We start from the raw sequence: 23487 nt of genomic DNA, 5'->3' as shown, positions 1-23487 counted from the left end.
ATGCTGCTGCTGCTCCTAAGTGGCTTCAGTTGTGTCCGACTCTTTGCGACCCCATAGACGGCAGCCCACCAGGCTCCCCCGTCCCTGGGATTCTCCAGGCAAGAACACTGGAGTAGGTTACCATTTCCTCGTCCAATGCATGAAAGTGAAAAGGGAAGTTAAGTCGCTCAGTCGTGTCCGACTCTTAGCGACCCCATGGACTGCAGCCCACCAGGCTCCTCCTCCATGGGATTTTCCAGGCAAGAGCACTGGAGTGGGGTGCCATTACTAACAAATTTTTTCAAAAAACACCAAAATCTAAAACATCTCTCCAAGTGAATAAAAAAATTCTATTAAAAATTATTAGGTCAAAGGAGAAATACAAAGCAAACTGCAAAATTTCTACAAAATAATGCTAATAGAGTAGTGTGACAGATAATACAGCAATACCATCCAAGAGAACTTTCTGTGATGATAAAAATATTCTGTATCTGCACTGACCAATACAATCGCTGCTAGACACATGTGGCTACTGAATACTTAAAATATGCCTAATGTGAGACTGCTGCTGCTGCTAAGTCACTTCAGTCGTGTCTGACTCTGTGTGACCCCATCACTGAATTCTAAAATTCAATTTGTATTCCTACACATGGAGTCATTAACCTCAGATAACCTCATTGACTCTGGTCGAGTTATTAACCTCAGATAGGCCAATGATACCACCCTAATGGCAGAAAGTGAAGAGGAACTAGAGTCTCTTGATGAAAGTGAAAGAGGAGCCATATGGGGTTGTGAAGAGTTGGACGTGACTTAGCAACTGAACAGCAACAAAATCTGGTGGCTCAGTGATACAATTTCCCTGCTAATGCAGGACACAGGGGTTCCATCCCTGGGTGGGGAAGATCCCCTGGAGAAGGAAATGGTAACCCACTCCAGTATTACTGCCTGGGAAATCCATGGACAGAGGAGCCTGGTGCGCTACAGTCCATGAGGTCACAAAAGAGTCAGACATGACTACGCAACTAAACAACAACAAAATAATCTAGTAATTATCACATTGAATAGTGCAGCTCTCTACAGTACACCAGAAACTCAAAATTTAATGATTGTGTCAATATAAACTAAAAATTTAATATCTGGAACAAGTAAAGAGAGAAAAACAGCCAGCAAAATTAAAAAAAAAAAAAAAAAAAAAACCTGCTAGGCAGAGACTATTTTAAGAATTACACAGCTATTTTGCAAGTCTACAAAGATAAATTTGAAAACCTGCATGAAATGTACAACTCTCTGTGGGAAAAAATGTACCAACTGACCCTAGTAGATACAGAAAGCTGAAACAGAGAAATTTCCCTAGAAGAAAAAAAAAAAGTTATCAGAACCCAACTATCAAAAAACACTAGGTAGGTACAATTGTTTCCAGAAAGGAAATCTATACAAACATTTACTAATGAAGGGATTAGCTAATACGATTTTAAAAAGGAAAGCAAAAGGACTTCCAGATTCAGCTCCAAAATGTTAAGAGCTTAGGCTTTCTCTCAGTCTTAACTGAGAGAAGATAAAAGCTGAACAAGGTGAAAATCAACAACTTTCTTTAGATTCCTCAAAAAGCTGAGGTCACTGGGGAACAAACACCCTGTAATCTGGAGAGAAGAGCAAAAGACAGATAATCACAGCTGAGATCACCTTATCTGAAGCAGAAGCCACTGGAGCCAATAATTGATAGGAAAAATTACAAGGTCATTTTGATAAATTTCTAGAGACTGAAAGTGGACTCGTTTGACAGAAACTCTGGGGGCATAGTTTTAGGGATCTCGCATACTTTTGTGAGTTTTACTTCCAGTAAAAGAAGTTAGTTGAGAGAAAAAAAACCCTGCCTGAAACAGAGTAGAGGAAAAGTAACCATTTAAAAATACTGACGGAGTGTTCTTCTTAACGAGTCGATTCCAGCCCCCTCTAGCTTTCCTTTCTCACGTTTGGGGAGAAAAATAAAGGCTAAAAAACACTTTGCAAAGTAAGAGTACAGGGACTCAGACCCAGTAAAAACTGGGATTTAATCATAAGATAAAAGAATGCTTCCCTTCCTTCATATCTAGCCACCACAACAGGGGTAATGTATAATTACAGGAGACTACAACTGAGAGCTTCAAGACACAAACTATTTAAGACCTTAGGGAACAACTCTGCCACCTACCCACTTCCCCAAAAAGAAAAAAAACAAAAGAGACAGAGAAAATATGAACACTAGAGGAGAATGAAGCCTCTGCCACCTAGGGCTACATCAAACACTAACAGCCCAACTTCTAACATGATGAACATAAAACTTCAAACAAAAAGCCTAATTACTTCAGTTCCTACTATCCAATACATCCTAGATCCTTCCAACAAAAAACTTCAGCACGCTAAAAGACAAGAAAAAGCACAGTCTGAAGAGACAAAGCAAGCATCAAAATCAGACTCAGATGTGGATTCTGGAATTATTAGGGAATTTGAAATAATTACGATTACCATCTTAAGAGCGCTAATGCAAGATAGATGGGTAATGTATCAAGGAAAGAATCAGGAAGCTTGAAGTTAAGCCAGGAGACAGTTCCCACACTGAAAGAGAAAAAAAAAAAAATTAAGGAAAAGAATTTCAAGGAACTGTGAGAAAACTACAAAAGCTATAATATATGCATAATTGCAATAAGAGAAGGAGAAAAAAGAGAATAAGGAGTGGAAAAAATATATGAAGTGATAATGACTGGAAATTTTCCAAAATTAATGACAACAAGAAACCACAGATCCAGGAGGTTCAGACACAAGCAGGATATATGCAAAAACATCTACACAGAGGCATTATCATATTCAAACTGTAGAAAATCAAATAAAAAGAAAATCTGAGCGTAATCAATGGGAAAACTCCTTACCTACATAAGAACAAGCATAAGAATGGTGTCAGGTTTCCTACCAGAAACCATACATACAATCAAGAAAGTGTAGAATGAAATACTTAGAAGTGTTGAAAGAAGAAAAAAACCACCAACCTAAAATTCTGTATCCAATGAAACAGAAACAAATGAAATCTCTTAAATGTGACAGAAAAATAAATAACGTGCTAAAACTTCCCAGATGGCGCTAGTGGTAAAGAACTACCTGCCAATGAAAGAGACAAAAGCAACGTGAGTTGGATCCCTGGGTGGGGAAGATCCCCTGGAGGAAGGAATAGCAACTCAGTCCAGTGTCGCCTGGAGAAGCCCACGGACAGAGCCTGGCAGGCAACGGTCCACAGGACAGCAGAGTCGGGCTGACTGAAGTGACTTAGCATGTGTGCACTCAAAACAAAAACTGAGAAAACCTACCGCCACTAGAATCTGCCTTGCATTAATGGTAAGTAATTTGTTTGAAGGAAAATAATATAGGTCAGATACCTGGATCAACACAAAGAAGGACAGAAAAGGACTATAAGAAACTAACATAAAAAACTTGTATTGTCTTATTCCTAACTGAGTAATAGATACCTGGTTCAAAGAAATAAAAGCAGTAACGTATGGGGTGATTAGAACGTACAGAAAAGCAAAGTGAATGACAGCAATGTTATAAGGGAGGGAGGAATTAGAAATATTTTGGTATTAATATAAGGTACTTGAACTACCTATCCATGAAGCATCATTATTGTTGTTCAGTAACTCAGTCGTGTCTGACTCTGCACAGGCTCCTCTGCCAGGGGTTTTCCAGGCAAGAATACTGGAGAGGGTTGCCATTTCCTTCTCTAGCAGATCTTCCCAGACTAGAGATCAAACCCACATCTTCTGCATTGGCAGTCACATTATTTACCACTGAGCCGCCAGGAAAGCCCATGTCATTTAAAGCTGGATTAAATTAGTTGTAAATATACCGATGCAAACTCTGGGACAACCACTAAAAACATATTTAAAAGAAGTATAATTGACATGCTAAGTGGAGAGAAAATAAAAGCACATTCAATATTCATTTCAAATCACAGAAGGCAGAGAAAAAAGCAAAAGGAAGAAGACTAAAGAACAAGTGCAAAGAATAGAAAATAATAATCAATTTAATAATCAATTTAAATGTGAATGATCTTAATCAAACAATTAGAAGATAGAGACTGTCAGAGTGGACTAAAGAACAAGATCTGAATATACTGCCTATAAGAAACTCTATGGGCTTACCTGGTGGCACAATGGTAAAGAATCTGCCTAGCAATGCAGGAGACGCCAAGAGATGCAGGTTTGATCCCTGGGTCAGGAAGATTCCTGCAATAGGAAATAGCAACCCATTCCAGTATTCTTGCCGGAAAATTCCATGGACAAAGGAGCCTGGCGGACCAGTCCATGGGGTCAGAAAGAGTCAAACACGACTGAACACGCACACACAAGAAACACACCATAGAGACACAGGTAGATGAAAAGTAAAGAAACAGAGAAAGATAAACCATGCTTTCAAAAGAAAGCTGACGTTGTATTTCTATCAGGCAAAAGATTTAAGAACAATGAAAATCATCAGGGATAGATAAAGAAGGGCATTACATAATGAAGAGTGTCAAATTCTCCAAAAAGATGTAGCAATCTTTAAAATATCTGTACCCCCCTCCCCCCAAAAAAGTGTCAAAATACTTGAGGGAAAAAATGACAGAATTGCAGGGGGAAAAAAGACAAATCCAGTATTATAACTGAAGACATCAACATCTCTCTATCAGTAACTGACAGATCCAGGAGGCAGAAACTCAGCAAGAATACAGTTGAACTGAACAGCATCAATCAACTGGGTCTAATTAACATTTATAGAGTATTTTATTCAACACAGCAGAATACACATTCTCCTCAAACTCACATTGGGATATTGACCAAGATACACCATAAAATACATATTAATAAGTGTAGAAGAACAGAAAATTATTCAAAGTATGCTCTCAGGCCACAATGGAATTAAACTTAATTACACTTAATCAGTAGAATTAAATTTTATCAATAACAGAAAGAGTAGACAATCCCAAAATATTTGGGGTAAACAATACTCTTCTAAATAATGCAAAGGTCAAGTCACAATATAAATTTAAAATTACATTGAATTAAATGAAAACAAAACATCAAAATTTGGGTGACAGCCAAAGTGAAGCACTGAATATAGTACTGAATGCACATATCAGAAGATGGATCTAAAATCAATTGCCAAAGCTTCCACTTTAGGAAACTACAGAAAGAAGAACAATTTAAGTATAAAGCAAACAGAGAAGATAAACAATAAAAAGCAAAAATCCATGAAACTGAAAACAGGAAATGAAAAAGATAAAAAAAAAATCCATAAAACTAAAAGCTGGCTATTTGAAAAAACAGTAACATTGACAACTTTCTAGCTAATGCAATCAAGAAAAAAAACAGAGAAACACAAATTTCTAATATCAGATATGAAAGAAAGGTCATCATTACTGATCACTTGGATACTAAAAGCTTACTAAAATAAATATTATACACTACTCTATTTCTACAACATTCTAAGAGATGGAACGGACCAATTCCTTAAAAGGCACAAACTACCAATATTCAAGGAGAAATGTGTTAGTCGCTCAGTCTTATCTGACTCTTTGTGACCATGGACAAGCTCCTCTGTCCATGGGATTCTCCAGGCAAGAATACTGATGTGGGTAGCCATTTCCTTCTCCAGGGGATTTTCACGACCCGGGATCAAACTCAGGTCTCCTGTATTACAGGCAGATTCTTTACCGTCTGAGCCACCAGAGAAGCTCCCCAAGGAGAAACATCTTCTGAATAAGCTGATAGCTATTAATGAAATTAAATCAATAACTAATAATCCTCCAAAAACGAAAGCAACAGGCCCAGATGGTTTCACTGGTGAATTCTAACAGATATTTAAAGAAAGTTATGGTATCACTTCTCTGAAATTTCTTCCAGAAACTAAAAGCAAAGTGAAAACTTCCTAACTCTGTATGAGGCCAGCATTATTCAAATACCAAAACCAGATAATGACATTACAAGAAAGAAAAATTCCAGCCCATCTTATGAATACAGATACAAAAATTCTCAACACAATATCAGCAAATCAAATCTAACAATGTGTAAAACTAATTACATACTACAATCAAATGGTATTTATTCCACATATGCAAGAGTAGTTCAACATTCAAAAATCAATTAATGAAATTCATCATACCAACAAGCAAAAGAAGAATCATCTATCAATACATGCAGAGAAAGCACTTCACGAAATCCAACATGCATTCACAATGAAAAATCTCAGCAAACAAGTAGAAAGGACCTTCATCAAATTGATAAAGAACACACCTCAAAACACCTATAGCTAACATAAAGGTAAGAAGTTGTATGTTTCTCCTTAACATCAGGAACAAAGCATTCCTATTCAACATCATACTGGAAGTTCTAGCTAATGCAATAAAACTAAAAAAGGAAATACAAGGTACACAGATTGACAAAAAAGAAAGAAAATCCCAAAGAATCAACAACAATAAAAAAAAAAAAAAAAAAACCCTCCCAGAACTACCAGACAATTACAGCAAGGTCAGCAAGGTTGCAGGACAGAAAGTTAATACACAAAAGTCAACTGCTTTCCTACATCCTAGCAATAAAATGGAATTTAACAGTAAAAACACACTGCAAGCCACAACTCCTGAGCCTATGTGCTGCAACTGCTGCAGCCTGTGCTCTGCAACAGGAAAAGCCTCCACAACGAGGGGTCTGTGCTGCAACAGAGGAGCTCCTGCTCACCACAACTAAAGAAGGCCTGCACAGAGCAAGGAAGACCCAGCACAGCCAAAAATAAACAAACAAATTTTTAAAAATGAAATAAAAGTAAAAGCACAATACCATTTATATTAGCACTTAAAAAACAAAATACTTAAAGACTAAGTCATATATATATAAGATGTATATAAGGAAAACTATAAGCTCTAATGAAAGAAATCAAAGAAAATCTAAATAATTAATAGAGATATTCTATGTTCATGGATATAGGCCTCAATATTGTTAAGATACTAGTTTTTCCCAACTTGATCTGTACACTGAACCCAATCCCAAACAAATCCCAGAAAACTATTTTGTGGATATTAACAAACTGATTCTAAAATTCATATGGAAAGACAAAAGACCCAGGGTTAGCCAACACAACACTAAAGAAATACAAAGTTGAGGAATAACATTACCTGCCTTCAAGACTCACTTACTTATAGTAAGAAAGACAGCATGGTAATGGTGAAAGAAGACATACAGGTCAATGGAAAAGAATAGAGTTCAGAAATAAAACCAATTAGATAATCAATTTTAACAAAAGTGCAAAGGCAATTCAATGGAGAAAAGATAATCCTTTCAACAAAAGGTGCTGTAACAACTGGGCATTCACATAGTAAAAAAAAAAAAAAGAAGAAGACCACCACACACTTTTCACAAAACTTAACTCAAAATTAATCTCAGACCTAAATGTGAAACACAAAACTATAAAACCCCTATGAGATATTATAGGCGAAAAACATGTGGCCTGGGTTTGACAATGACTTTAAACACCAAAAGCACATCCATTAAAGAAAAAAACTGATTAAGTTGGACTTTATTAAAATTAAAAACTTCTGCTCTGCAAGACACTGTTAAGAGAAATACACAGGCCACTGATGGGAAAAAAATATTTGAAAAACACTATATGATAAAGGTCTGTATCCAAAATCTACAAAAGAACTCCTAAAATTCAAAAATAAGAAAACAACCCACCCAATTTAAAAAGACAAAAGATGTGCATACACATCTGTATAAGGATGAAAACTAAACATATGAAAAGATGTCAACATCACATATCATTCAGTTTAGCTCAGTCATGTCCAACTCTTCACAACCCCATGCTGCAACCCCAAGCCTGCAGCATGCCAGGCTTCCCTGTCCTTCACCAACACCCGAAGAGTGCTCAAACTCATGTCTGTTGAGTTGGTGATGCCATCTAACCACCTAATCCTTTATCATCCCCTTCTCCTCCTGCTTTCACTCTTTCCCAGATCAGGGTCTTTTCCAGTGAGTCAGCTCTTCACATCAGGTGGCAAAAGTATTGGAGCTTCAGCATCAGTACTTTCCAATGAAGGTTCAGGGTTGATTTCTTTTAGGATTGACTGGTTTGATTTCCCTGCTCTCCAAGGGACTCTCAAGAATCTTCTCTAGCACCACAACTCGAAAGCATCAATTTTTTGGCACTCAGTCTTCTTTACGGTCCAACTCTCACATCCATACACGACTACTAAAAAAACCATAGCTTTGACTAGATGGACCACTGTCAGCAAAGCAGTGTCTCTGCTGTTTAATATGCTGTCTAAATTGGCCATAGTTTTTCTTCCAAGGAGCAAGCATCTTTTAATTTCATGGCTGCAGTCACCATCTGCAGTGATTTTGGAGCCCAAGAAAATAAACTCCCTCACTGTTCCGAAACACACACCTATTAGTGATGGGACCAGATGTCATGATATCAGTTTTCTGAATGTGGAGTTTTAAGCCAGCTTTTTAACCCTCCTCTTTCACTTTCATCAAGAGGCTCTTTAGTTCCTCTTTGCTTTCTGCCAAAGGGTGGTGTCATCTGCGTATCAGAGGTTACTGGTATTTCATATATTAGAGAATTACAAATCAAAACAGTAATGAGTTATCATCACTCATCTATTAGGATGGCTCAAATGAAAAAAAGCTGATAGTACCAAAGAGCACTGAGGCTTGAATTCCCACAGCTGGTGGGAATACCACTGGCAGCGTGACCACACTGCTAGGTATTTACCCAAACAAGTTTAAAAACTAATGTCTAAGGCCAAACTTCACAGGAATGATTATAGCAGCTTTTGCTCGTAACTGCCGAAACTTGAAAGCAATCAATATGTCCTTCAATAGTTAAAAGGATAAACAACCCACAGTATATCCATACAATGGAGTATTATTCTTAAGTAAAAAGAAATGAGCCATCAAGCCATGAAGAGAAACGAAGGAATCTTAAATGAATGCTGCTAACTTTAAAAATTATAGGAAAACTTGGAAAATACAAAAAACTTTATACAGTAAAAAGATCAGTTTGCCACAGGTTTGGTGGGAGAAGGGAAGGGATGAACAGGTGAAGCACAAAGGCTTTTTAAGAGGGGGTGAAACTATTCTGTAAGGTTCTATACGGGTGGATATACAACATGATACATTTGTCACTCTACATTAAGAGTAAACCTTAACTCATGCATGCATGCTCCGTCACTTCAGTCGTGTCCGACTCTTTGCGACCCTATGGACTGTAGTCCGCCAAGATCCTCTGTCCATGGGATTTTCCCAGCAAGAGTACTGGGAGTCAGTTGCCATTTCGTCCTCCAGGGTATCTTCCCAACCCAGGGATGAAACCAACATCTCTTATGTTTCCTGCATTGGCAGGCAGGTTCTTTACCACTATCGCCACCTGGGAAGCCCCTAACGCATGCAAGTTTAAAAAATTAGGAAGTTAGAGGCTGCAGTCCATGGGGTCGCTAGAGTCGGACACAACTGAGCGACTTCACTTTCACTTTTCACTTCCATGCATTGGAGAAGGAAATGGCAACCCACTCCAGTGTTCTTGCCTGGAGAATCCCCGGGACAGGGAAGCCTGGTGGGCTGCCGTCTATGGGGTCGCACAGAGTCGGACACGACTGAAGCGACTCAGGAGGAGCAGCAGCAGCAGAGGCTTTCACAAAAAAAAATGCAAACTGTGACAAGAGAATCTAACTGTATCACAAATGTATGAAACAACCCCACTGAAGGCAATGGGGAAAAGGTACCGACTTAAGGAACTATGTAAATAAATGAAAGGACTATATAGGACTAAAGGCAGAAGGGACTGTACTTGAGTGCTGTACTCTAGTTAATAAGGTTGATTTCTGCAGGGTACAGATAAACAATTCTGATACTGCTATACATGTATACTGGAACTGAACAATTAAGATGCTTGGCGAATGGTTAGGGCCAGGTTTCTAACTGCTGAGGTGGAAATGTACAGATCAGCAAGGGGAGGAATCTGGAATTACCCATGTGGTAATGGATTAGAGTAGGCAATATGGGTAGGAACCAATGTTTAATATAATTACTAATGGTTACATATAGAAATATTTACAGGTATGTGCCTATACACAGGTTACTATACATCAATTTATTTCTTCACTTTGTCAGTTGAGAGTTACTAAAATAAACAACACCCCAGAAGCAAGGAGCATACCTAACACCCAAACCTTAGTTTCTGATACCATCTTCCAATAAAAGGAACTAGGGCTCCATGAAGAAATGGGGTAGGAAATACATGAGTCTGGAGCATGTTGTGGTACCAGAAAGTAAAGAAGTGTTTAAAAAAAAAAAATCTGTTGATGCGGGTTATGTCCAAAGGGCACAGGAGCCAAATAAAAAAGCTTCCAATAGCCAAATCTGAAACAATTTGAGCAACAAACTAATATTAGATTATAACCCAAAGAATAAAGTAAGTACACGTTAAGTACTGCTGCTACTGCTAAGTCACTTCAGTCGTGTCCGACTCTGTGTGACCCCATAGACGGCAGCCCACCAGGCTCCCTCATCCCTGGGATTCTCCAGGCAAGAACACTGGAGTGGGTTGCCATTTCCTTCTCCAATGCATGAAAGTGAAAAGTGAAAGTCAAGTCCAACCCTCAGCAACCCCATGGACTGCAGCCTACCAGGCTCCTCCGTCCATGGGATTTTCCAGGCAAGAGTACTGGAGTGGGGTGCCATTGCCTTCTCCGTACAAAGTGATATAAATTACTGAATAAATTAATAAATGGGCAGAAGGTAATCTCCCATGCAGAATTCTGAATAAATTATGTAGAAAATCTACCCTAAAGGAGGAAAGCATAATTCCCCACTGTATGTGTGGGCAGTACAGTGGGCTGCATGTAGTAATTTCCTCCCAAAGACTACTGTGTGGAAAGAAGAAAAAGAAATAACTTTACAGTAGAGAAACCTGACAAACACTATCTCAACCAGGTTAATCAAAGTCAAAATCAATAATGAAAAATCATGATAAAAGAATGTGCATAAAGTGATGAAAATGGAACTTTACCTCTTTGCTTTTTCTTCCAAAACACCATAACTCATCTTAATCATGAGAAGGAAAAAAAAAAAAAAAAAATCACAAACTCAAAGAAAGGGGCACCCTGCAATTTACCCGACCAGTCCTCCTCAAACTATAAAAGTCATCAAAAACAAAGAAAGTCTGTCTGAGAAATTGTCCAGTCAAGCCTAAGAGACATGACAATTAAATACAATCCTGCCTGAGATCTTGGAATAGAAAAAGAATATTAGGTAAAAACTAAGGAAATCTGAAGATAACAGTAATAATTATGTATCAATGCTGGATCATTAACTGTAATAAACCAATATAATATGTAATTTGGGTTTCCCTCATGGCTCAGACAGTAAAGAATCCGCCTACAACGTGGGAGTCCTGGGTTTGATCCCTAGGTTGGGACGATCCACTGGAGGAGGGTATGGCAACCCACTCTAGTATTCTTGCCTGGAGAATTCTATGGACAGAGAAGCCTGGCGGGCTTGCGGTCCACTGGGTCACAAAGTGTCGGACACGACTGAGTGACTAAGTACAATATGTAATTTAATGTGAGTTATATAATTAATAACGGTAAAAAATGCTGGGGAGTATATTTGTACTATCTGCTTCATATGTCTATAAATCTAAAACTGCTCCAAAAAATAAAGTCTATAATTTACTTTAAAAAAAAAAAAGGCAAAGCAATTACAGCATACATATTAGAAAGGAAAATAAAAAACTACTTGTTTGCAGACAAGATTACATACTAGAAATCACCAAAGAATCAATGGAAAAAAATACTATTTAGTTTTTAAATATATATATCAAATTAAAATACAAAAAGTCTCAGAAGCCTTGAAACTTAAAAGCAAAAAGCAGCTAGAACATATAATGGGAAAAAATCCACTTACAACAGCAATAAAATAAAATACTACACTTAAAAATGTATGAAAAATTTTAAAAATTCTAAAAGGCACATATGGGTGCTTCCCAGGTGACTCAGTGGTAAAAAATCCACCTGCCAATGCAGGAGACTTGGGTTCAATCCCTGGGTCCAGATGATCCCTTGGAGGAGAAAATGGCAACCCACTTCAGTATTCTTGCCTGGAAAATTCCATGGACAGAGGAGCCTGGTGAGCTACAGTCCATAGGGTCGCAAAGAGTCAGATTCAACCAAGTGACTGAACATGCAAAAGGCACATAAAGTAAGCCTAAAATAAACTTAAAGGCATACTGTGTCCTCATGGAGAAGGACTCATCATCATAAAGATGTCAATTCTCTCTACATTACTTTATAGTTTAATTATACTCAAAAATAAGAACAAGTTTTTTTCTGAAACTAGATAATAAAGGTGATACATGCAGTTCAATATTAAAAAAATTTTTTTTAATGGGCAGAAGATCTTAACAGACATCTCTCCAAAGACAACATACAGATGGCCAAAAAGCACATGAAAAGATGCTCAACATCACTAATTATTAGAGAAATGCAAATCAAAACTATAAGGAGGTAGGACCTCACACAGATCAGAATGGCCACCATCAAAAAGTCTACAAACAATAAATGCTGGAGATGGTGTGGAGAAAAGGGAACCCTCCAGCACTGATGGTGGGAATGTAAATTGGCACAACCATTAGAAAGAAAAGTATGGAGGTGCCTTAAAAAACTGAAAATAGAGAACTACCATGTGACCCAGAAATCCCACTCCTGGAAAAGGGAACCCTCTTACACTGTTGGTGGGAATGCAAACTAGTACAGCCACTATGGAGAACAGTGTGGAGATTCCTTAAAAAACTGGAAATAGAACTGCCTTATGATCCAGCAATCCCACTGCTGGGCATACACACTGAGGAAACCAGAAGGGAAAGAGACACGTGTACCCCAATGTTCATCGCAGCACTGTTTATAATAGCCAGGACATGGAAGCAACCTAGATGTCCGTCAGCAGATGAATGGATAAGAAAGCTGTGGTACATATACACAATGGAGTATTACTCAGCCATTAAAAAGAATTCATTTGAATCAGTTCTAATGAGGTGGATGAAACTGGAGCCTATTATACAGAGTGAAGTAAGCCAGAAGGAAAAACACCAATACAGTATACTAACGCATATATATGGAATTTAGAAAGATGATAACAATAACCCTGTGTACAAGACAGCAAAAGAGACACTGATGTATGGAACAATCTTATGGACTCTGTGGGAGAGGGAGAGGGTGGGAAGATTTGGGAGAATGGCATTGAAACATGTAAAATATCATGTATGAAACGAGACGCCAGTCCAGGTTCAATGCACGATACTGGATGCTTGGGGCTAGTGCAGGGGACGACCCAGAGGGATGGTATGGGGAGGGAGGAGGAGGAGGGTTCAGGATGGGGAGCACATGTATACCTGTGATGGATTCATTTTGATATTTGGCAAAACTAATACAATTATGTAAAGTTTAAAAATAAAATAAAAAAAAAAAAAAAAAAAGAAATCCCACTCCTGGGCATATACCCAGAGAAAACCATAATGTGAAAAGATATATGCACCCCGATGTTCACTGCAGCACAAGTTACAATAGCCAAGACATGTTTGTGTGCACAGACTCAGTACTGCCCAGTTCTGTGACCCCATGCACTACAGCCTGCCAGGCTCTTTCATCCACGGGATTTCCAGGCAAGAATACTGAAGTGGGTTGCCATTTCCTCCTCCAGGGGATCTTCCCAATGCAGGGATGGAACCTAATGTCTCGAACACAAGACATCTCTTGTGTCTCCTGCATTGGCAGGCATGCTCTTTACCAGTTGAGCCACCAGGGACGCCAAGACATGGAAGCAACCTAAACAAAGCAACCTAAACAAAGTCACCAAGTATTAAAAAGCAAAGGCATAACCTTGCTGACAAAGGACTGTATAATCAAAGCAATGGTACTTCCAGTAGTCATGTACAGACTTAGGAGTTGTACCATAAAGAAGGCTGAGTGCAGAAGAATTGATGCTTTTGAACTGCAGTGCTGAAGAAGACTCTTGAGAGTTCCTTGGACTTCAAACCTACATGTCCAATGAGACAGGAATGGATAAAGAAGATGTGGTACATATACACGGCAGAATATTAGTCATAACAAAGAAGAAAATAATGCCATTTACAGTGACATGGATGGATCCAGAGACTGTCACACTGAGTGAAGAAAGTCAGATACAAATATCATGAGATACTGGTCACACACGGAATCTAAAAAAAAGAATACAAATAAACCTTAAATCAGAAGTAAGTCATGGATGTACAAAACAAACATATAGTTATCTGGGGGTGAAGGGGAGATTGGGATTGACATATACACCCCACTATATATAAAATCACCCTACTATGTATACAAATCAGAAGCTGGAATTAAGATTGTCAGAGAATTATCAACAACCTCAGATATGCAGATGATACCACTCTAAAGGCAGAAAGTGAAGAGGAATAAAAGAATCTCTTGATGAGGGTGAAAGAAAAGGGTGGAAAATATTAGCTTAAAACTCAACACTCAAAAAACTAAAATCATGGCATCCGGTGCTATCACTTCATGGCAAATATTTAATAGAAGAGGAAAAAATGGAAGCTGTGACAGATTTTTTTTTTCCCCTTGGGCTCCAAAATCACTGCAGACGGCCATTGCAGCCATGAAATTAAAAGACGCTTGCTCCTTGAAAGGAAAGCTATGTCAAACCTACACAAAGTCACAAAGTATTAAAAAGCAAAGGCATAATCTTGCTGACAAAGGACTGTATAATCAAAGCAATGGTACTTCCAGTAGTCATGTATAGGTTTAAGAGTTGGACCATAAAGAAGGCTGAGTGCAGAAGAATTGATGCTTTTGAACTGTAGTGCTAAAGAAGACTTGGAAGCTCCGTGGACTGTAAAGAGATTAAATCAGTCAATCCTAAAGGAAATCAACTCTGAGATTTACTGGAAAGACTGATGCTGAAGCTCCAGTACTTTGGCCACCTGATGCTAAGAGCTGACTCACTGGAAGAGACCCTGATGCTGGAAAAGATTGAAGGCAAAAGGAGAAGAGGGGCAGCAGAGGATGAAATGGTTAGATAGCGAACCAACTCAACACCAATTCACTAATTTGAACAAACTCCAGGAGATAATGAAGGATAGGGAAGCCTGGCGTGCTTGGGGTTGCAAAGAGTCTGACATGACTTAGTGATTGACTAATAACAAATACATAAAATAGATAACTAATAAGAAGCTGCTATAGCACAGGCAACTCTACTCAATACTCTCTAGTGGCCTATAATGGTAAAAGAATCTAAAAAATAAAAAAGAGTGGATATATGTATATGTATGACTGATTCACTTTGCTGTACACCTGAAATGAACACAACACTGTAAATACACTCCAATAAAAAATTTTTAATATAACTCAGGTGATATAATTCACAGTTAATAAAGTTTATATAAAAATGAAGCCAGTCTCAAAACCCTGAAAAAAAGGTCCAAAAAGGGAAGACCTTACCAGATGTTAAAGCAGATATGACGGGGGGTGAAGGGTTGGGGTGAGGCAGGTCATGAAATCTGTGATTAAAACAGTGGAGGATTTTATACGCAAATAGACATTTTAGAACAAAAGAGAAATTATCAAAATAAAAATTCAGAAAAGTCAACAAATGATTAAGGTAGCACCACAAGTCAGTAGGGAGAATACGAAATTCCCAAGTGACAAAATAACTGGACAGTCATTTAGAAACAATATGATTAGATTTGTATCTCACTCTGCATACAGGTTAAATTTCAAATGGATAAGAAAACAAAATATAAAAACATGTAAGCACTAGGAAGAAAACATGTAAATCCATTACAACCTGACACTGAGAACATCCCCTATATATAATTCAAAAGCCAGAAGAAATAAAACCTGACAATTCAACCAAGAAGAAACACAACTTTCAGAAAGGGAAAAATGAAACTTTCCTTATTTGTAGATGGCATGATCTGTCACATGGAAAATCCCAAGGAATTTACCGAAAACAAACGACCAACAAAAACAACTTCCTAGAACTTCAGTGAGCTCAGCGATGCCACAGGATACAAGATAAACACACAGCGGTCAGCTGCATCTCTACAGTCTAACAATGAACAAGCGGAGCCCAAAATTAAACCACAAAACTATTTACAATGGTTTCAAAGGAAATAAATATAAATATAAAAAGCATGTAAGGAAGCTCTCTGCCCTAAAAATTACAAAAAGCTAATGAAAGAATTAAAAGCAACCTAAATAAATGGAAAGATATACGGTATTTATAGATTGAAAGACTCAACAAAGTAAAGATAACATAAGAAAAAACAACAGAATTGTAAAATTATATAAGTTACAATCCCATAAATCAAATCTGAATTGGAAACAGCAGTATGAACTCAAGATACTTTTTTTTTCCTTAAAAAAAAAAAAAATTCTAGCTATGTCCCCTAAAACAATCTAAAAGAAATGACAATCCAGTAACAAATGTTTCTAGTTTCCAACTGTGAGCTCTAAGCACCATTCCCTCATCAGAGCATGATAAACAAAGGACACTCTGCCACACTGAAAAGCAAGAAAATAAAGATTAATGAGACTGTGTCACAGGAACACAGGAGTGGCCAGCCTGAAGGGGCTCCCATCTGCCAAGGATGGACCAATGCGGCACCAAAAAGAATAACTACAGAAATTTTTAAATATACAATGAATACATAAAAATCTAAGGTACATAAATGCTTTAAAAAAAAATCAGACACCTGGAGGTATTATATCAACTCCTTACTCTGAAAACTGGTCATTAAAAGAAATTAAGCATTTACCTTGCTTTTCCAATAAAACTATTTCAGAGCATTAGGGAGAACTGTATACAAAAATTCAGGTAATAAATGTGAAAGGAATGTTAGAATCAGAAAAATCCGATATTGATAACCATTGTTAGAATAAGCTACTTCACTAAAGTTATCACTGGAGATTAAAACCATTAATGAAAGGTGGATGGAAAACTCTACAATAAAGGGACCAAGCTATCACCCCCAGACTTTGTGTCTCTGAAAGTGACACAAGGTACACAAGTCTTTCCGTAAAACTTCCAGTTTACACAAAGTATGACAGAGGAATCAGTCAAATGTTACTATAAAGAAGCAACTGGACAAATTCAGAAAGGAGGAGCCTTTTCGGGATAAATGACAAACTTCTTCAACAAATCAATGGATGAAAAAAAAAGATAAGAGACTAGTAAGAATAGTTAAGATTACTCTTGAAAATAATTTTAAAAGGCTATAACAACAAATACAAAGTGTTTGGATCCTAACTCAGATAAACTATAAGAAGGCATTTTTTAACAGACAGAAAAATATGGGCCAGATATCAGACATTATAAAGAACTACTGCTAAATCCATTAAGTAAAATAATGGCGGCTTCCCAGGTGGCTCAAGGGGTAAAGAATCTGCCTACCAATCCAGGAGAAAAGGGTTTGATCTCTGGGTTGGGAACCCTCCTGGGAGGAGGAAATGGCAACCCACTCCAGAATTCTTGCCTGGAAAATCCCATGGACAGAGGAGTCTGGAAGCTACAGTCCATGGGGTCGCAAAAAGTCGGACAGGACTGAGCACAAAATAATGGCACTGTGGTTTTAATAAAAATTGCCTCTAGCAGGGAAATCCAAAGATGGCTCCAAGGGAGCCCTTGTTCAATCCCTAGTAACTTGCATCTAACCAACAGAATACACAGCAAAAGTAATGAGGTATCATTTCTGGGACTAGGCTACAGAAAAGTGTGACTTTCATCTGTTAGCATACTCTTCCCACTCTCTCCTTTGCTGGCTTTGATGAAACAGAATACCATGTTGAAGAGGACAGCCTCTGGCCAACAGTTCTCAAGAAAATGAAATCTGCCGAAAAAATCACACAGGAGCTTGGGAGCAGATTCTTCCCCACTCAAGACAACCGATGAAACCCCAGCTCTGGTCAACACTTTGACTTAGTAGCCATATAAAACACATGAAACAGAGGGTTCATATAAGCTATTCCTGAAATCTTGATCCTATAAACTATGAAATAATAAATACTGTTTGAAGCTGCTAAATTCATGCCAATTTGTTAGGAAGCAATCAATAACTAACACAATGTCATCTGGCTGTGAAGCAGATAAATGAGAGAAACGGGGTTAAAGCAAAGTTTTTTTTAAAGATTAGTGAAAATTAGTCTGATGGGCACTGAATGAGGGGTAAGAGTAGGAACCGAGTTGTTGATGACATAGGAAAGAAGCGTCAACTGATAAATAAAATCAAAATCGGACCTAAAGTATGAGAAAAAAAACTAAAATGATCTCTCCCATTTTAATAGATAAAAAAATGGAGAAAATGACAGATCAGTTTCACAGCACTTAAGTGTAATTTGAACATATAACAATTTCACTTTCACGGACAAAAACCTCAATTGTCTCACATTGTTAACATGCTCTAATCAAGTCATGTAGACAATATGACTGAATTTACAAAGATGTGGATTCTAAACTCAGCTCCAACGCTTACTTCATAAATGACCTTGATTAAGCCGTTATACTTATTGGCCTCAGTGTGTATATGCAAATCAACACCTACACGACACTTCAAAGACTCACTGTTGAGAATTATAGGAAGTCAACAGTCTAGTAAATGGTAGGTCATCTGTTTACCATTACCCAGAGCAAAACTCAACTCTGTTTATTATTACCATGCACTTGAAAATGTCTGATATAAAGTAGTTACCTCAAAGCACATTGGGAACATATACCTACCTACACAGTCTACACAAAGAAATGCACCAACCATGGGGAAAAGAGAACAGTAATGAAATAAAGAAACCTTCCTATATAGAACGGTAAGATAGGAAACTCTGACTAGCCAAAAAATCAACTTGGAAAGCTAATTTATGTGATGTCCTCCCTAAAACAAAACAAAAAAAAAACAAACAAAAACTGCTGAGACATTCATATAAAAAATAGTTCTCATCTGCTGAGTATCTCAGAAGGCTGAGTCATCAATCTTTTCTGAAATTAAACATTTAGCCCCTTCAGAATATATTTCAAAGCTAAGAAGGGTCTCTTTCTACCAAAAGCAAAGACTATTAAAGTTGGACATGATCTGGGAAAGCTCTGAAAGTGAAAGTCACTCAGTCATGTCCTACTCTTTGCGACCCCATGGACTACAGAGTCCATGGAATTCTCTAGGCCAGAATACTGGAGTGGTAGCCTTTCCCTTCTCCAGTGGAATCTTCCCAACCCAGGGATCAAACCCAGCTCTCTTTACCAACTGAGCTACCAGGGAAGCCCTGGGAAAGGTTTAATGCTGCTTGATATATACATTCTTCAAATCTCAGACAAAATAACTATATATCCAAAGGAATTATAAATATTTAAAATAAAGTGTTTTCAAGCACCCTCAAAGGTTTCACTTATATGTAAATAATTTTATGGAAATAATCACTATCATCTTTTGATGTCCTCAAAATATCTTTTTTGGGCAACAATTTAGCTTAATTTGAGTTACTATATGTGTCATGCGTTGGGAGGGGCTACATTTACTTAAAAAAACTATTCTTTAATACTCCATGCTATCTTGTGCAAAAAAGACCTTAAGCATCTAATCCTCTTGGTTTTTATGAAAATAAATAAAAGACTGGAAAAACTAAAGACCCAAAATTACCAATTAATTAATGACAGAACTGGGATTGGAACCCAAATCTCCTATCCTTGTTTACTGTTCTCTCTGTACTACACTATTTCCCTTTTCTTTATGTTTTCCTTTGTATTGGATATAACTTTCTTCCCAGCTTAATGTAGTAATTTAAACTGCACTAATGGCGAGAGGTCAAACCGATAACTAACAGATTCCCCCAAATCTGTTTTGGGGGAATTCTCCTCTTATCCTCCTAACAGGTTACCTTTGACCAAGGCCTAAATCCTACGGCACAGCATTTTTTTCTCTGTTGCACAGAGAGATTACATAGGATCTAAGTTTTAAAAAATATTTTTTAAATATTTTAAACTAATCTTAATACTATTAAAAATTCAAAAATATTCTAGACCAAATTATTACTACAATGGATACCACGCTCCACAGCAACTTGTTTATCTTGTTTTTGTGCAAAGTTCTGAGTAAATTTCTTTGGACACCTCTGTATCTCTTCGAACTTTTCAAAGTACGTCACTTTGAAATATAGCTGCAATCGTATTCCAGTCTTAAATTCAGTTCTACATATATCTGTTCATGTAAAATTCACAAATAAATTCACAATCATAATGTAATTAATAACTAACAAGGTTCAGAACTGTTTGGTTCTAATGCTCTCCTCAAAAGCTAAGGCGATGTCACATTACAGATCACTGTAGCACAGAATTTGAATGAGTGCTTTTTCTGACTTTTTGAATTATTATATGGATATATTATTTTTAAATAAATATAAATTTAAATAATATATAAATTAATTTTAAATTATACTTAAATTAATAATTTATTATTATATATTATTATTCTATGCATAATTCGATGACACTAACCTTGAAAACAAATTTATTACAAGTGATAAGCAACATTCCTCATTTAACTTTCAGACAACCCACACTTTTGTATCTTACATGCTTAGAGCTCTCAGATTTTCCTTTACCAAATTCAGAATGTTTATCAGTTCATTCAACCAATAGTCCAAGCGACTGGACCAGCATGCCAACATGCCCCACATGCCAGCCAGTGTTTGTTTCCAAAGCATTGCCTTCTTTGTAGTTCAGAGTCCACTTTTACAACTTTTGAAATATTTTATTGCAGTTCTACTATTATAAGAACGGAAAATGAAAACAGAAAAGCCTACGAGTAACATTACTTCAACTGAAACAATAACGGGCATCATAAGGTGATGCAAATGAAGAAAACTTCAGACACTAAGCAGACTTAACTAGCTTAAGTATAAACAAAACCCTGAGAAAAACGGTTAATAGATAACATCAAAAGCTAAAGCATAGGTGGGCCGATTATGGATGTATTCACTCTCACTTCTAAACTCACCCTTTTTGTCTTTTCTTGGAAACTCATTTGGGCTCTTTTAGCATTTTTTTCTTTGACAGCTGGCACAATGTTATTTTGTCAGTAAAGAGGGGCAAGAGAGTCATCTCCGCATACAGTGATGTCTTTGCCTCTTCCCTAATGAACGGAGGGTTGTTTTGCTTCCTAGTTCAGGCGCGCTTCTCCAGCTCTCAGTTTCTATAGTAGAGATGCTTCTCTAGCATCCTGCTCCTAGAGCATATGCAGTCCCCCGCAAAGCCCAGCTGACATGTGCATGCGACCAGCTTCTCTAGCACCAAGGAAGTTTCTACACCAGAATATATAATATTTGTGGGTATTTTTTTTTTAGACTCGTCACATTCAGCAGGCCTTTTCAAACTAATGAATAACCTGAACCTTTCCTGAGCTCAGAAAATTTTTCCCCTTTTTAAAAAAACTTCTCTATTTTTTCTGGTATCATTCTGGACTTACCAGGCAGAAGGTATTAGGTTACAGGTATTAGGTATTAGGCTATTACATTAGGTTGTAGGCGTTCCTGGTGGCTCAGACGGTAATGAATCAGCCTACAATGCAGGAGACCTGGGTTCGATCCCTGGGTCAAGAAGATTCTTTGGAAAAGGAATGTCTACCCACTCCAGTATTCTTGCCTGGAGAACCCCATGGACAGAGGAGCCTGCTAAGCTATAGTCCTCGGGATCACAAAGAGTCAGATACGATTGAGCAAATAACACTTTGACTTTGCATAAAAAGATCCCACAAGGAATAAAAGCTGAAATCCACTCTGAGTCCTACTTAATAGTCCTGCATCCTGATCAAAAAGCATCACTTTCTCACTAAGCCATGTGTTGTGAAAATGAGAAAATGGACTTTCTGGATCAAGGCTAACCTGCATGTCTCAAATTTTAACTGTTTTCCTTATCTTTTTCTTTAAGTTCTAGGCTTAAAATCACTTGCTGCGTGTATGCCTGTAACTACAAAACAAACAACAACAACAACAAAACAGATGTGTATGTACAGATCTATAGAAAAATTGTCGTTTTTGTGGGAGCTTCATTATAAATCTAGTATCTTGGGCCAAGGTCCAAAAGAAAAGACTGTTTTGTGATTTGGGGGCTCAGAATTTTTTAAAGCTCCCTAAGTAATCTGATTTCTGTGTTGACTATCTGGTGATATCCACATGTAGAGTCTTCTCTTGTGTTGTTGGAAGAGGGTGTTTACTATGACCAGTGCATTCTCGGCAAAACTCTATTAGCCTTTGCCTCACTTCATTCCATACTCCAAGGCTAAATTTGCCTGTTACTCCAGGTGTTTCTTGACTTCCAGAGATCAAATTGCCAACACCCACCGGATCATGGAAAAAGCAAGAGAATTCCAGAAAAACACCTATTTCTGCTTTATGGACTATGCCAAAGCCTTTGACTGTGTGGATCACAATAAACTGTGGAAAATTCTGAAAGAGACGGGAATACCAGACCACCTGACCTGCCTCTTGAGAAACCTGTATGCAGGTCAGGAAGCAACAGTTAGAACTGGACAGGGAACAGACTGGTTCCAAATAGGAAAAGGAGTACGTCAAGGCTGTATACTGTCACCCTACTTATTTAACTTCTCTGCAGAGTACATTATGAGAAACGCTGGGCTGGAAGAAGCACAAGCTGGAATCAAGATTGCTGGGAGAAGTATCAGTAACCTCAGATATGCAGATGACACCACCCTTATGGCAGAAAGTGAAAAAGAACTAAAGAGCCTCTTGATGAAAGTGAAAGAGGAGAGTGAACAAGTTGGCTTAAAGCTCAACATTCAGAAAACTAAGATCATGGCATCTGGTCCCATCACTTCATGGCAAACAGATGGGGAAAGTGGAAAAGTGGCTGACTTTACTTTTTGGGGCTCCAAAATCACTGCAGATGGTGACTGCAGCCATGAAATTAAAAGACGCTTACTCCTTGGAAGGAAAGTTATGAACAACCTAGTTAGACAGCATATTAAAAAGCAACATTACTTTGCCAACAAAGGTCAGTCTAGTCAAGGCTATGGTTTTTCCAGTGGTCATGTATGGATGTGAGAGTTGGACTCTGAAGAAAGCTGAGTGCTAAAGAATTGATGCTTTTGAACTGTGGTGTTGGAGAAGACTCTTGAGAGTCCCTTGGACTGTAAGGAGATCCAACCAGTCCATCCTAAAGGAGATCAGTCCTGGGTGTTCATTGGAAGGACTGATGCTGAAGCTGAAACTCCAGTACTTTGGCCACCTGATGCAAAGAGCTGACTCACTGGAAAAGACCCTGATGCTGGGAAAGATTCAGAGCAGGAGAAGGGGATGACAGAGGATGAGATGGTTGGATGGCATCACTGATTCAATGGACATGAGTTTAGGTGGACTCCGGGAGTTGGTGATGGACAGGGAGGCCTGGTGTGCTGTAGTTC

At 37.9% G+C, this 23487-nt stretch overlaps 1 protein-coding gene across 7 annotated transcripts in view; it reads right to left on the bottom strand.

The window, feature by feature from the left end:
• Positions 1-23487, bottom strand: part of MKLN1 (muskelin 1) — a 392319-nt gene that overhangs the window by 174675 nt on the left and 194157 nt on the right. The window contains exon 3 of one of the 7 annotated variants that reach the window (XM_070369015.1): positions 2485-2574. The exons of 5 other annotated variants lie outside the window; for them this stretch is intronic. In XM_070369015.1, coding sequence (XP_070225116.1) covers positions 2485-2574 — 90 coding nt within the window. Of the gene's footprint in view, positions 1-2484; positions 2575-14165; positions 14251-23487 lie in introns of those variants that run through there. One more of the 7 variants, XM_070369018.1, reaches the window with a different exon arrangement.

The sequence above is a fragment of the Bos mutus genome, chromosome 4 (assembly GCF_027580195.1).
Source record: "Bos mutus isolate GX-2022 chromosome 4, NWIPB_WYAK_1.1, whole genome shotgun sequence".
Lineage (NCBI taxonomy): Eukaryota > Metazoa > Chordata > Mammalia > Artiodactyla > Bovidae > Bos > Bos mutus.
The sequence above is the reverse complement of the archived record's forward strand: the minus strand, read 5'-3'. Positions and strand labels throughout refer to the sequence as shown.